Source organism: Sciurus carolinensis, chromosome 1, assembly GCF_902686445.1.
Source record: "Sciurus carolinensis chromosome 1, mSciCar1.2, whole genome shotgun sequence".
Lineage (NCBI taxonomy): Eukaryota > Metazoa > Chordata > Mammalia > Rodentia > Sciuridae > Sciurus > Sciurus carolinensis.
Genome location: NC_062213.1, coordinates 146,286,346 through 146,302,072, shown reverse-complemented (window position 1 = coordinate 146,302,072; position 15,727 = coordinate 146,286,346). Strand labels below are relative to the sequence as shown.

General features: G+C 39.4%; 1 protein-coding gene across 2 annotated transcripts in view; it reads left to right on the top strand.

Annotated features, from left to right (window-relative positions):
- Positions 1 to 917: 917 nt before the first annotated feature.
- St6galnac3 (ST6 N-acetylgalactosaminide alpha-2,6-sialyltransferase 3) overlaps positions 918 to 15,727 on the top strand; it is a 526,703-nt gene continuing 511,893 nt past the window's right edge. For both annotated transcript variants that reach the window (XM_047534319.1, XM_047534401.1), the window contains exon 1: positions 918 to 1,057. In XM_047534319.1, the coding sequence (XP_047390275.1) occupies positions 1,040 to 1,057 (18 nt within the window). In that variant the 5' untranslated portion in view covers positions 918 to 1,039. The remainder of the gene's footprint in view (positions 1,058 to 15,727) is intronic.

Sequence of the window (15,727 nt, the reverse complement as noted above, 5' to 3'; positions counted from 1 at the left end):
CTGGATTTCCAAGCCTATGGAGAAAGCTTATATCTAATTTTGTTATGAAGTTGTAACAAACTTCTTTAAAATCCTAAACCTGTTGCTGGGAACAGCAAAGTCCTGTGTATGTACATATATACACACTTCATATACAATCAATCAATCAATATATATATATATATATATATACCTATGTAATACAAGATATATGTATATACAATCTGTATATAGTGTGTATTTTTGAATAAAAACTTTTTTTCATAAGCTTGTATCAGGAAAGAATAATGGCGTATGTTATATATTGCACACATATGTTATGTATGTATACATCCTATATAGAAATATGTTTACACACACACACTCTCTCACACTCACTCTGTACCAGTGTATGGTTCGTGACTTTTTTCATTGCTAGATATTGCGCTCCCTGATCAACAGCAAACACATAATTTTAGGTAAGCCTATCACAAAAGTTTTGCAGAGTGAAGCCTCTGTTCTTTAGCAGCCCAGGGAAAACTTCCGTTGCTACTTCGAAGAATCCTTTCATGTCCCTGCCCAAAGCCTGCAGAGGGGCGATGCTAAACCCATTTAACTTTTATAAAAGTGTGAAATGTCTGTTAGGAGTTCTCTGATGTGTGAGAGGAGATCGAACAGAGAAGAAAAGGCCGCTTTCTCTTCCCAGAGGGACCCAGATCCCTGCCTGCTGCAGAACATAATTTGCATACATTGATCCACACAGAACGTTTACGCGGAAAAAAGAAGAAAAGAGGTAGCAGGCACCAAGGGCTGCGGCCGCCGGCGCCGGCGCCCGGGACAGCACGTGACCCGGGGGCGGGGCCGCGCGGGCCGCGGGCCAGTGGACAGGACCGGGGGCGGGGCCGCGGCGCGGGGGGCGGGGCCTGCGGCCGCGCAGCTCGCGCCGTGGTCCCCTTATTTGGATCTGCGGGAATGTGGGCTGGAGTGGTCCTGCCACGGTACCAGTCTCCAGCCTGCCTCCGGGACTGCCCCTGACCCAGGCGCGCCCGCTGCTCGGTGGCAGGAGGGCCGGCGGAGCGCCATGGCCTGCATCCTGAAGGTAACGACTCGGATCTGTGGCTCGGACGCGTGGTTGGCCAGCCCCTTGCTGCTAAAAGGCACCGAGTCAGCCGCGGTCCCACCGCATCCTCATCTCAGTTGTCTTTTCCTGGCGTTGATTTTCTTTTTGTTCCTTTGGCAAATGCATATGGAGGGAGATTCTGAAACATGCAGCTGGCACAGCTTCTTTTCCCACCATTCCTGCCTGCTCGCGCCTGCATTGAAGGAGCTGCAGACTGTTGGCTCCAGGGGAGAACAGGGCTGTGTGCCGAATAATGGGGATGGCAGAGAGGAGGGGTTCTCCCGCGAATCCCGCAGCTCTGTTGAGCCCGAGGCCTTTCAGGGGCCACAGACAGAAGAAGAGTGCCTGGGCGTGGGTTGTTGGTGGTGAGGGGCATAGCGTTTGGAATGGGGGGAGGGAGAGCGAGGGGAGTTCTACTGAGCATTTGATCACTCGAAGACAAAAACTTCTGGGTTTACAGATAGTCCCTTAGGAATGAGTTTTCTGTGAAATCTGCTAGCCCTCTGTGACATTAGCTCTACTTTGGAAAAGTTCATAGGAAGATGTATTAATTAGAAGAGGACCTTGGACTTCTATAGGCTCATAAATTTGAATGGACCAAATGATTTTACATCCTGTCAAAAAGTTCACCCAGCCACCTCTCTTTGGTTGAGTTCCTTCTCCAAGTCTAGGTTCTTCATCTGAGCTGAGTGTCTATCTGTGTTCACAGCCTTGTGGCTTCAGGTGGAAGGACTGGTGTGGGGGCTCCCTTAAGAAGAACTTTCTCACCATCCCATTGGAAGTGCCCCCTCCCCATCCCTGCCCCATTTGTTCTGCACTACTGTTTCTACAAGTGTCTAACCTGACTGCATACTCTGAAACATTCACAGCATGAAGGTTTCCTTGACCTTGACTGGAGAATGTGAAGGCCTATTTGTTCCCAGCTTGGGGAAGCTGTGTGTGAAAAACAAACAATATCAAAAGACAATGTTTTGGTTTTTGTTGTGTCGGTGTGAAATGGCTTTTTTTGTTGTTGGTTTTCTGTTAGATGATTTGAATCACCTACTGCTGTTCTACCTGAATCATCTTCCAACATGCCTTGGTGTTAATGATGCAAATAAGAAAGTAACCTAGTAGAATTTGTGTCCCTTTCTTGGGTGTAAAGGAGATCAAACATTTCCTGTGACTTTTCTGAACTTCCTCCATTTGTTTGAGAACATTTTCTGGGACATAACAAATGGTAGGAAAATCATGAGGAAATAGTATGTGGACATTTTAATATAGGATCTTTAACCTCAAGACTCTAAAAAAATGAACAATAATAATTTCTACTATTATTTGATGTTATTTGCTGAAGGGGAAATTAAGGAACATACATTTATTGCCCTTTTTGTATGTTCCCTACCTAATTCTGTACATTGTTCTTTTTTGTTTTGAGCAAATTGCTGGGGATGGAACCCACTCACACATGCTAGTCATGTACTCTACCACTGAGCTACACCCCCAACTCTTTCCAAAAATCTGTAATTCATATCATGTTAAAAGATCTAACCTTTTATTTCTTGTACCTCATGTAGACCTTAAGTATTAGGGCATATCTGATCTTCTTTTTCTTTCCTCAAAACTAATCTGGGATGCCGATATTGCAAAGAGCAAAGACTTTGGATGCAGAAAGACATTAGTGTGCAACTTAGATGATCCTGGACAAGTTTCTAAAATGGCTTCAGAATCTGTTTTCTTAACAGAAGATCAAACTAATAGCACCCATTAGTGGGGATGAAATTAGGAGAAGTGCTTTGTAGCACAGACATTTAATATGTGCCATTTTTCCCTGACATATAGCAACTATAATTAGTACTATATCCTTAGTGTGTTTCATATAACTCTTTTATTCTTACATAAAAAAACCTGAAATGGTAAGTATTGTTTTCAATTCCATTTTATAGATCAGGAAGCTGAGGGTCCTGAGTTCAGGAGATGTGCCCAGGGTCACATAGGGTTAAAGACAGTGAACTTGGATTCAGACTGAGGAAAGTCTGCCAACTTTCCTTATACTTTAAAGCTGTTCCCTGTACTTTCCCAGATGACTCTCTAAGATGTCCTAATACCATTTAGTACTTATGGTCTTTGGGCAACCAGTTAGTTATCTTTCTGTTTGATGGTCTAGATGGTCTGTGATAGGCCTTTTCCCTTGTTGTTCTGAAGGCTGCACATGGTAGAGGGGTGAGAACAGGTTTCAGTCTAGAGACCTTGGTTCAGTGCAAGCATGACATCATGCTATGATTTTAGACAGTCACTTTCAACTTGGAGCCTTCCTTTTTCCAAGTTGTAGTATGTGTACAATCATAATAATTTCTTAAAAGGGTAGTAGTAAGGTAAAATAATTTTATTTCTTGCTATAAAACATTTTCTGCTATATTCTGACCCTAGACAGGTGTTGGTATCTGCAAGGAAGGAAGAGGAAAGACTGTCTTAGCTTCCTTGCCTGGTCCTGATAATCAAACTGACAAAAGATTAACAGAAGAAAAGCATACAATTTTTATTTGATATTAATATTTTTATGTGTGCAGAGATGTCTTCATATGTATAAGAAATGAAGACCCAAAGAAGACAATAGGCTGATAACTTATACACCATTTTAACAAAAAATGATAAACTATGGAGCTGTGAAGAGACAAAGGTAAAAGGGGGTTTGGAGATAGAAGTGGTAAATTGTAGGAAAGAGATTGGGAAATATATAGGGAAACTAATGGAAAATAAGTTTCTTTCTTAAAAATAAGTTTGTACAGATTTATCGTAGTGTTGATCTTCCACCTTTGATGATAAGAATGTTCTCCTCCTCTTTATACAGGGAAAACACTTCTGTCACGGGAAATTACATGCTCTGTTTTGGTAGACAGGGAGACATTGCATCTGCTTTTTCTCCGTTGCCTTCAGCTCAATCGGTATTCCAAAGCAGCATATTTTTGAGTGGCATGTCCTAATTCCCTTCGTATCACAAAATATATAAACCATTGACCCCATTTTCAAGTGGCTTACAGTATATAAGGGAGATGAAAAGCAAATGATTACTTGTGTTATAATGTGAAGAATAAAATGGCATCAGTCTCTGGAAATATAATGGAAGATAGAGGAGGAGAGCAGCGGATGTTGTCAGGGGTAGTCAAGACAGGGTTTGTACTGATGATATTGGAGCTGAATAGGATTTATTGTGATGGAGCTTTTGTTTTAAAAATAACTTTTGAGACAATGTCAATTTTATTCTGTGGGTGAAGATTTTAATTTTCTCAAAAAATTATCAAAGTAGATTTTACCATTCATTTTTATATGTAAGAAAACCAAGATACGGAGATATCTATTGAAGTATCATTTTGCCTGTATATGATGACTCAAAAAATACTAATCTCTTACTAACTGAAAGGAGAAGCTCATGTGGTTGCTGTTGACATTGGTCTTGTATGGGATGGAATTGTTCCCTCAAGGCATTGTGCTCACCAAGGGCCCATTCTGTCCATGCTCAGGACTGGCTCTCATAATAGAGTGGTGGTCCCCTCAGTAATTTAATTGTGGGGCCCATATTCACTTCTTATCACTTGGGCCTTCAAGCCAAAAATAATATAGGTTTTAATTATGTCTTCACCACTTTTCACCACTTAATTGTAGAACCATAGCAGGGTTTTTTGGTATGTTTTTGTTTTTCATTTCATGCCTCAGTTTAATGGCAATGATGGGTGGGTCATTGTAGGGGTTAACAATGGGTTATTGTAGTAATTAAGTGAGGTGATCTGTATATTCATAATCCTGAAGAAAACAAAACCAAAAGACTCCAAATCTCAGTAGGTTTATTTCTTGCCATACTCCTCTGGTAGCTCTGCTGTAGAGTGAACAATCAACACAAGGGCTGGTCTCTTTCCACCAAATGACTGATGTCTCCTAGCACTCCAGAGTTCTCCACTGGCTTCTATTGTCTTCAGCTGCCCTAGCAAAGAGAGAGTGCAAGGGGATCTCATGGGGATATGTTTGATTATTAGTGAACATCTTTTAAATATATATTAGCCATTTGTCTTTCTTCTGTGGCAAGTTGTAGACACTTATAATTTTATGTGATTAAAACTGTGTGTATCTTGTCTTTTATGATTTCTACATTTGGTCAGCAAGTACTTTTTGAGCACCATATCTTGATAGTTTTGATATTTAAAAAACATTTGATGAATTGTATTGAATTTTTATTTGCTACTGAAGTGAACATTGAGTGGATATGTGGATGCAAAATACTTGTGAATTATCTTCCTTAAAGAAGATTATAGTTTTGCCAGGTTGATGAGGATTATGAACATGAAGCAGTTAGAATATAATACAGTAGATGCATGACTGAGCTACTATTATCTTTTCTCCAGTCATGTGTCCTTGGCTATTTATCCTGATTGATGGGAAATTGGATCAATTGTGATCTCAAGTTATGAACTTAGTGTCTTCTCATTAACTTTTTTTCCTCCTGCCCCAGATCTAATCCTTCACCATATTGCATCAATTCTATCTCAGGAAAATCATTCAGATCTGCCCTTCCCTCTGCATCTTTAATCCCTTTGCCTCATCATATTTGGTCTGACTTTTGAAGTAGCTTCTTTTCTTGAGGCTCTTAACAAGTGTGCCCATCTTCCTTATCAGTTTCAGAGTACTGTGTTATAATGCAAGGTCAACTAAGCCCTTTTTAGGCTTAAATGCTGATCTTGGCTGCCCAGCCCCTGAGTGATAAACCTGTTTAGCATGGGTTCAAGTTCTTTCAGAGTCTGGCCCCTACCCAGGTATCTGGCCTTACCACCTACTGCTCCAGACACTTATTTAAAGGTCTAACTGTATTTCTTCCCTTCACAGCTCTTTGCTTTTGTAGTATAGCATAGGAACTTGAAGCCTGGGCTCAGGATAGACCAGTGTGTTCTAGCAGTAAACTCACTAAGTCTCAATTTGCTTAGCTATGAAATGGGAACAAAACTGGTAGTTACCAGGAATAAAAGTTAATTTCTATAGGAAAGAACCTGATGTATATTAAGTCCTTGATAATTATGAGCTATTAGTTGATATTGTATACACTGTTTTCTCTGCAGAAAAGTACCTCTGCTATCAGTTTCCACCAATGACAAAAGTTCTACTCATCTTTCAGCTCCTAGTTCAGTGTCACATCTGTAGTCAAGCCTTCCCCTGATTAGCAGGCTTCATCTGTACTCCTGTGGTATTAACTTTTATCTCTGAGGTAGCTGTTATTATCTGTACTGTCCATGAGCTGTTTGCACATCCAACTCTTATGATTATAAACGCATAGGGGTAGGAGCCTTCAGTAGGTCAATGAGACTCAGTGGGAAAGCAAATAATTCAACTAGTAATTAAGAGTATACAAAGTACTGGTACATCTAGTGGTGTGGGAGTATAAGAGTGGGTGGTGGTAGTTCATCAGATAAGTCTCAAATGAGAAGAGGCCTTGTCTTATCCAACTTGATATCCCTAAGAACTAGCCTGGCTCTCAGTAAGTGATCTCTAAATGTTTGTTAAATATATTAATAGTGTTAATTATTTTTGAAACTCCAATTACAAACATGAGATCTTCAATAGACAGCTAAATTCCTCATGGATATAGCATGGATTTTTTTTTTTAACCTTAAGAGATAGTAGCAATTTAGAGTTTATCGATTAGTTTGCTCCTTAAATTCCTTCTCAGTGTGTTTCTTGTAGATCTGTTATCACTCCTTGTAGGCAATTTGAAATTTGGTGGGAGAGGAAGAGAGAACTGGACTGGATGGAAGACTTAAGTGTAGGAGTGGTGTAACTCTTCTCATGATCATTTATTTCCCAGATTAGTAGAAACATACAATCAAAAGAACAAATCAGAGAAAAAGCAAACATTCATGACCATGGAGGAGTGTGGTTTGCAAACTATGAGATCTCAGAGCATTTGAAAACTTCCCTGATCCTGGAACATTACACAGACTTTGCAGGTACACAGATTATAACTCTGAAACTTCTGGACAACCCCAGCAGGTAGATAAGACAAAGTGCTTTGTCTAATACATCAGCGATGACATTTCTTTCCTTTTTTTTTTCCCCCTGGTGTTAACAGGCTTTATTGATTTTCCTCAAATTTTTATTCCAGCTCAGATGAGAAAAAGTATTGCAGAAAGATGCCAAAGTACACTTTAATTATAAACTAAATTTCATCTTTATTTTCACTTTTATTCTAATTATCTTTAAAATTTTTTATTTATTTATTTTTGTAGAGCAGGGGTTGAACCCAGGGCTTCCTGCATGCAACGCAGGCTCTCTACCACTGATCCCCACCCCAGCCCTAAAATTTCATTTTTTAAAGAAAGAAAAATGTTTTGTTTGTCATATATATATATACATATATATTTTTAATATATATATTATACATATATATTTATATATATACATATGTATTTTATATATATATAAATATATAAACACATATATTTATATATATATACATATATATTTATACATATATACATATACATATACATATATATGTATATATATACATATATATATTTTTAAATTATTTTTAAATATTTTACAGACTGAATTTTGATTCATTATACACAATGGGGTACATCATTTTGTGTCAATGGTTGTACTTGATGTAGATTCATACCATTCATGTAATTATACATGTACATAGGGTAATGATGTCTGTCTCATTACACCATTTTTCGTACCCCGCCTCCCTCTCATTTCCATCTAGAGAAGAATGGGGGAACTTTAGATTATGTAGACGTGATGATGTTTCTTACTGCTGCTCAAGACGTCTGAAGTCTCAGTAGCTGCCTGGCCTAATTTCCAGTCTTTTGGTGACTGAAGAGATGTTGTTGCCATGAACATTAGTTTACTTTGGGGAGTGAGTGGCTATAAAAGTAGTGCTTTGAATGAGTTGATTACCATTTATTGAACAGCTAGAGTGTTCAGACTTGGTCCTGTGCTAAGGAAACTTACTACAAATAAAAATACTGAGGTTTAGGAAAACTAAGTAACTTGTCCCAGGTCCTGTAAGTGATGGAGGTGAGGTTAAATTGACTTTCTGTGGTTATGTAGGGTGTCTTCTCCCTTCATTGTTGGTGAAGCGAATGCTGGTAGGGCCTTTGAGTTTATTTCACTATCTTTCACTCTGGGCAATGCACAGTCTAGACAGCTTCCTAACAACCTCCTGGCAGGGGTCACTTTTTGCTATGCTGTTTTTATTTGTTCCTCTGAGTTTTCTTTGTGACAAGGGGAACTATAAAGGGGCCAGAGAGACTATGGCATGAGAAGGTTTTAATTCTGTGTCTAACACTGAATAATAGCCCCTTGACTCTGGGTAAGTCACATGAATGCCCTGCCTGAAGAACCCACATGTGCTGTCAATTTGGAGGTGGGCGTGGAGGCAAGGGAAGGGGAGGCGGGAGGGAGGGGGAAGAACAGAGTTGGATTTAAGTCAGGGCCCCTCCAGGGCTCTGGGAAGAGGCCCTAGCACTTTTGTAATTATAACTTTATATTTATTTTCTTAAAGAAGCCAACAGATTGTGTTAACTTCTGGCCCTTTAACTGAATCTGTCCCTGAGGTAATGTTGACCAAAAGAGAGAGTGCTTGTGTATACATTTTGCAAATCAGGTTGTGCTTGTACACATATGTAGTGGAAATGACATGTTATTAGTAACATTATTAATAATGAAAACAGTTGGAATCAATAAAATCTATATTGGGACCAGTGGGAGAAAGAAGGGGTTTAGATCAGAGGAGAATAGGGGAAACCTACAAATGACTTCTGAAAGTATGAAATCTCCTCTTCAGGAGGAAAATTTCTATCTGTTTGTGCAAACTTACGACACACTGGTGCCTGAGGGCTGGGGGCTGGATGAGTTCTTTTTTTTTTGTTTCCTGGCTTTAGGGATAAGTGGTAGAAGGCATTTCCCCTAATTGAAGAGAGTAGATTTACAAGTACTACCAGGATCCCATTACCAAAAGCTGCAGTTTGCTCTTGATTATTAAAAGACTCATTATTCAGGTTATGGATTATCCAGACCCATTCTCCAACCATTCTGATGTACACCTTTTATGCATTTTACTGCCAATTAGCACCTCTACCCAAGCTGGTGAAGGAAGAGGCACTAAACTTCAAATTGGTTAATTCAGCTCCTTGTTAGCAGCTCTCTAAAGGTTTGTCAGTAGGAAGGTGGGCGAGGGGAAGGGATTATCAGTACTTTCACTATTGCTTTCTCTTTTAGTTCAAAACTTGAAAGTGGGCTCTGGTTCTGATTTTAAACAAACTTAATGTTACTAAGTCAGAGACCTTGACCCAGGATTTCAGGAGACTTCAATAAACAGCAGCCTCGGGGTAGGTAACATTCTTTGAGAGATCCTTTGTCCCACACTCTGTATCTCCAGCCACTTTTTCATTTCCTGTGGGATGTGGAGGGGTGGGGGTCTACAACATCTGGTCCTTGGGAGAGTCGGGGAGAAGTTAACTCCTAAAGAGAGTAATGGGCAACCAAAGAGGTACCCTGTCCTGGGGTATTTGTGTAAAAACTGTCTGTGTGTATACACAGTAAATATAAATATACATCCACATTCATAGTCTCATTTCTTAATATTTACTCAGATTTTAAAACTGTTGCATGTAAAATCCTTTTCTGGTAAATACTTCTTTCTAATTTCAAAGGCTATTTTGTTTCTTAGTGAACTTATTAACTGTGCATTCATCAGACACAAAATAAAAACTTCCTTGGCTAGTTGTAAAAACTGTATTTGAAATCTTACTCTTAGAAGATCATGATCACAAAGAAATTGGAAGTATAATTTGTTCATCCAGAGTTGAATATGAGTCATGATCTGGGATTAAAAGCTGTTCCTGGAGTTCATGTTAGATTTTAAGAACTTGAATGAGCAAATGAGTTTTGGTGTGATTCCTCTCCTTGGGACAAGTGGGAAAGACACTTGTGGAGAGTGGGGTTGAGTTACCATTCTTGGTATCACTGGTTGGCCCTAACAGTGGCTGGGCTCAAAGAACATGAAAGTCTTTCAGTGAAGGTTTGCCCTATCAGTCAGGGAAAACTGTATCTGAGAAGAGAGGGACTGTTCTCTAGGGCATCAGCAGTGAGAAGACCATGAGGTGCAAAGGTCAGAACGGAACAGACTCTGTGTCTGATTCCAGCTTTATGATAGAGGTGAGTGATAAGTTTATTTAATGTTCTGAAGTAGAGCTAACAGAAATCTAATGTAGCACTTATGCAGCCATGTTTTTCTAAGAGCCACATTGAAAAAAAAAAAAAAAAGAAACATGTAGAATTACTTTACTAGTGTATTTTTTCTAACCCAGCATGTCCAAAAAAATTATAATTAAATGTTCATATTCCCTTTTTCATAAGAGGTCTTCAAAATTTGGTGTGCCATGTACAATTATAACATATTCTCAATTCAGATGCTAAATTTTTATCAGAATTACTTGATCGGTGTTTAGATTTTACTAATTTTAAATGAAAAGTAGATTCACATATTCATGCTCCCCACATGTTTAAACCTGCTCCAAAGACTGACTGGAGCATCAGTTTTTGAATATAAATTAATTAAAATGAAACTAAATAAAAATGGTGGTTCCTTAGTTGTACCAGCTGGACTTCAGTGCTCAGTAGCCACATATGGTTAGCGACTGTTGTATTGAAGGGCATGCATGCAGGTATTCCTCCTCACCATCAGAAGAGCCTGCTGAACTCAGAGATAATGGGAGTAGTGTGAGGGGATGGGGGAAGTATTGCCCACTGGGTTGGGATCAGAAGGGGAGGACACACCTGTTGGTTAGACTCTTGGCAAATAAAAGAAGGCAAATAATGAGCACATAATGAGTGCCTGACCCTGGGACATATTTCAGCTTTTGATGAGCCCTCAGAATCTCATCTAAGGATGAAGTCCTAGGTTTCTCCATATCCGGTTCCCAATTCCCCCATTCCCAGATGTTGTGCAGCTGTGAATTCTCCCTGGGGAGCTGCAGTGTGGGATGTGTGAGTTGGCTCTTTGGTCTCAGTGTGGTGGTGTGAACTCCTGGAGGCTTTGAGGTGAGTGATGGACTTATGCACTTTTATTGGAGTTGTTTCATTGCTCCAGGAGGGTAGTGCCCATATGGGAGCAATTTAGATGTCTAAAATAAACCACATCTTCTTTTAAGTCCAGAGAGTAAGGTGTTTGAAGTTCCTTTGTATATTTTGCTTATTTTTCACTGCTTATTTATATGCATATAAATTCAGCAATATGTTAATAGATGCATTTCCAATGGTGCTTAGAGCAAATAGATTTGTAAACATACAGCTGTTTTACTTACCCTTTTGCATTGTATTTCTGTCCTGCTCCAACACTTTTCCTATATTACAGTGTTAGCAGGTTCCTTCCTTCCTTCCTTTTTTCTTTCTTTCCCCTTTCTTTCTTTCTTTCTTTCTTTCTTTCTTTCTTTCTTTCTTTCTTTCTTTCTTTCTTTCTCTTCATTATAATAATGACAGTGGGTGCCATTTGCTGAGTGCCTTCTCTGTGTCAGGCAGTTTACCAGATAGTTTAAAGATATTTTTTCTCACAACAAACCTTCAGATAGGCAGTATAACTTTCACTTGACAGATGAGAAAGCCCTGGTTCCTACAACTCCATAACTTTACTTGAATGAGAGTACCAGATCAGGGTCAGCACACTAAAGCCCCTGGGGCAACACACTCACACCCCCACACACACACAATGAATGAAATCCCATGACATATTATTATATGAAATTCAAATTTCAATATTCATAAATAATTTTATTGGAACATAGCTACATTTATTGATTTCCCAATGTCTATGTCTGCTTTCTGCCACAGTGACAGAGTTGAGAAGTTAAGATGGGGACCATATGGCCTGCAAAGCCCAGGCTACTCTTTACAGATCAAGTTTGCCAACCCTGTTCTGAGAGCCAGGGTCAAGGTCAGTGTGGGTGTCCCATAGATGGCGAGCATTAGTCCTGGTGCTTTGTGCCATGAGTGTTAGGGATATATACTGAACATAAACCAAGTATTCTGTATGAAGAAGAGACTGAAGCTTAGAGAGGACAAGTAACAAAGTCACATAGTGGAACTGGAATTCAGACCAAAAGTCTGTGCTCCTAAGAGGTGTGCTGACCATAGCATTGTTCTATTTCAACTGCATCAGGAATCCCCAAGGGCTTATTACACTAGAGATTGCTAGGACCCACTCCCAGAATTTCTCCTTCCATTTGTCTAGTGTGGGACCCAAGAATTTGCATTTCTAACAGGTCCCTAAGTGGTGGGGACGATGCCTACCTGTGGGCCATACTTTTGGTAGTCCTACCATACTACATGCTGCTCAAAAGATAGTTGTTGAGTTATGGAAGCTACAAGCAGGAAATTGAACCTATGCATCATCCAGAAGAAATTGACTATAAATTTAGGTCAATTTAGAAATTTCAGTCCTATACTTCCCAGTCAACATTTGAGACAATGTAATCATTTTATTTTAAACGATTGTTGTTTTAAAATTGTTCTTTTTAAATTGCCAGCTTTCTGATTCTCTGGGGCTCACATCACATGCGTATTGAAAAGATTGTGTCTTTGTGCCCAACAGCAAGTGGCTGGGACAGAAATTAACCCCTCACTGGTGGTATCACTTGTGCATTTCTGGAAAATCAGTTTATAATGATTTATAAATGAAGGAATTTGGTTCCTGCTGACAGCGTGTTAAATCTCATTCTGTGCTACCCCCGCCCCCCCGCATTTCTCTTCTGGCTAACAGAAAAGATTGGGGGTTCAGGAAACAGCTTCTGTAGTTAACTTGTGCTGGCTGTAGTCATAAAAGTTAATGCCCTAGTGCTAGAGTTCACTATCTTAATTATTGCCCCAGTCAGTCTCATATTTAAAAAGTCATTATCTAGGGATTGGGAATGGGGAGAGTGAAGACTGAGGAGAGATGATACCTATTTTTTTTTTCCATGTTAACAATTCATAGCTTTGTTTGGGATTTTAATAAGTAACAAAGAACAGTGGAAACTTCTGATTTAATCTCTTTCTTTAAGCTCCTATTACTGTCAAGAAGGAGAAAGATCTGTAAAGTTTTCCCCCTTGCTTTATCCTGGTTCTCTGTTTCTATGCCTCTCTCTGTTGTGCAGCCATTTTTCTGATTTTCCCCTTTCATTGCAGGCTTCCACGCCCCTTTCTAATACTGGCATCCCAGGGATCATTAATTAGCTTAAAGAGCCATCATCTGAGCCCCAGAGCTTGTAGAACTCTGTAAACAGATAGGTAAAGCCTTCCTGCAGAGTGCTAGGAAGTCATCCCATTAGGAAATCTTCTCTGGGAAATGTGCATTATTCTATGCCTGGTATAAAGTTATTGGCTTGGTGTTTGTGACAGCCTGCGGGTGTCATCTCTCATACCTATACTGTGGCCTGGAGGCTGACTTTACTACTACTTGTGTTTGCTCTGTTATTGCTGACCTTCAAAACCCTGTCGCCTTCCTTCCTCCCTCCCTATTTTTAGGAGAAAATCCATTCCCCAGAGGCAGCAAGAGCTTGAACCATTGCTGCTATAAGGTTGTAGCTTTATTGATTTTTATTTCGTCTGGGAGTTTGAGAACCTCTCTCACCTACCTTGGTTTATGTTACTTAATTATTTGTTCTTTGGCTGGTTTCATGTCTGTTTAATTCTGCCATGCTGCTTAATCTCAGCAGCCTGGTTGATGTCTGGATTTGAGCCAAGATTTCTGCATGTGCTTTCTAACTTGTTGGTAACTTAAAGATTTTTTTTTCTTATGACCTGTATTTGACCCAGGATATTAAAATCTTATGATATCCAGACCATATACAACTCTAGATTTCTCTATCAGAACAACTCAAATTTGCTATATATTCTTTCAGATACGTGGGTCAACAGGGTCTGTGTTTGAGCTCTGCCCGCCCCAACTTATCTTTAGGAAGGTAAGTGTGTGAAAAGGAAGTTTATCAGGCACTTAGAATTCACTACCTGGAGGAGAGGTAGAAAGAATGGAGATGAAAGACTAGCAGAAGATCTGATTCCTTTTTAAGGGTATTATGGCCTGTATGAGTGATACTAGTACTGGTATCATTTGCTGAGTACTTACATGTATTTGTTGTTGGGGCTTTATAATTGTGCATTAGTTCATTTAATTCTTACAAATGTTTAAGATTGGTACTATCATAAATTCCTATACAGATGAGGGAATTGAAGCTTAGAGAGGTTGGCTTCCCAGTAAAAGAGGGGCCAAGACAGACATTACCTCCTGCTACTAGAAAAGACGTGCTCGGATTAGAATCCAGGAATTTGGCTATCATAAAATACCTTTAATAGAGTATAATTTTAAGTTCATACACAGAAAAACCTATTTTCAACTTTTCCACAATAGTAATAACTTTAATTAAAAAATAACAGCAAACATTTTCTGGACACCCATTACTTGGCAGGTACTAAGTTAAGCTATATACACGATTTCCTTTCATATTCAACAGTCTATTAGATAAGTATATTTGTCATGTCTATTTTTTCTGTGAGACAACTGAGGCTTAGAGAAAACTCACAAGTGTTTTGCTCAGGGTTCCATGGTAAGTGAGTTATAACAACAGTCAGGGTTGGTAGTACGTGCCTGTAATCTCAGTTGTTTGGGAGGCTAAGGCAGGAGGATCCCAAGTTCAAAGCCAGCCTCAGCAACCTAGTGAGGATATAAGCAACTTAGTGAGACCCTGTCTCAAAATTAAAAATAAATAAATAAATAGATCTGGGGATGTGGCTCAGTGGTTGTAAAGCACCCTGGATTTAATCCCTATTACCCAACAATAACAGCAAATGTCTTCGAAGACTTTCAAATTAGATCACGTATAGGAAGATGCACCAGGGGCATATTAGACCTGGCAGAATTAATTTCCTTGCAAAGGTAGTGCAAAGTGATGTAGTTTGAACTTGAGCCCATCGTTCTGAATGGGCAGGGCATACCAGGCAGTTTTTCTGCTCCTCCTGCCTCCCTCTTCTTCCTTCCTTTCATCACTTATCCCCCCATGTAATACCACAGAACAGCCAGAATGATCTTTTAGAAGTAAATCAGATCATGGTAGTTCCTTGTTTAAATCTTTTGGTTCCTTTCTATTTCACTTTTGAAAAATCTGAATTCCTTCATGGGTGCACACTGCTCATGATCTTGTTCTCACTTAGTCTTGAGAACTCTCCTGTACCTTGGTCCCCTGCCTGTTTTCATTCCACTAGTTCCTGGGCTCTATCAGATTCCTTCCTGCTTGCTGTCCTTGCCCTCAGCTTCTTCTTCAGCCTATTTTTTCCCACCTTTGAAGTCCCCAAATGTAGTTTACTGCCTTTGCTGATTATGCTACTGAAATAGATCTCTTCTTTGTACTCCTGAAACACTTCCCTGTTTATTAGTGTCCATAGCATTTTCATAATATGTGAATACATGCATATTTGTTTGCCTGTCAGCTCCAAAACTTAAAGGGCAGTGTTCATAACTGTCTTCTGTATCACTCTGTATCTATCATCTAGCACAGTGTAGTCAACAAACAAGGGAATGATGGAATGAATTAATTTCAAGCAAATAAAATATCATATGCAAAATCAAGGTGGCATGAAGGAACAAGA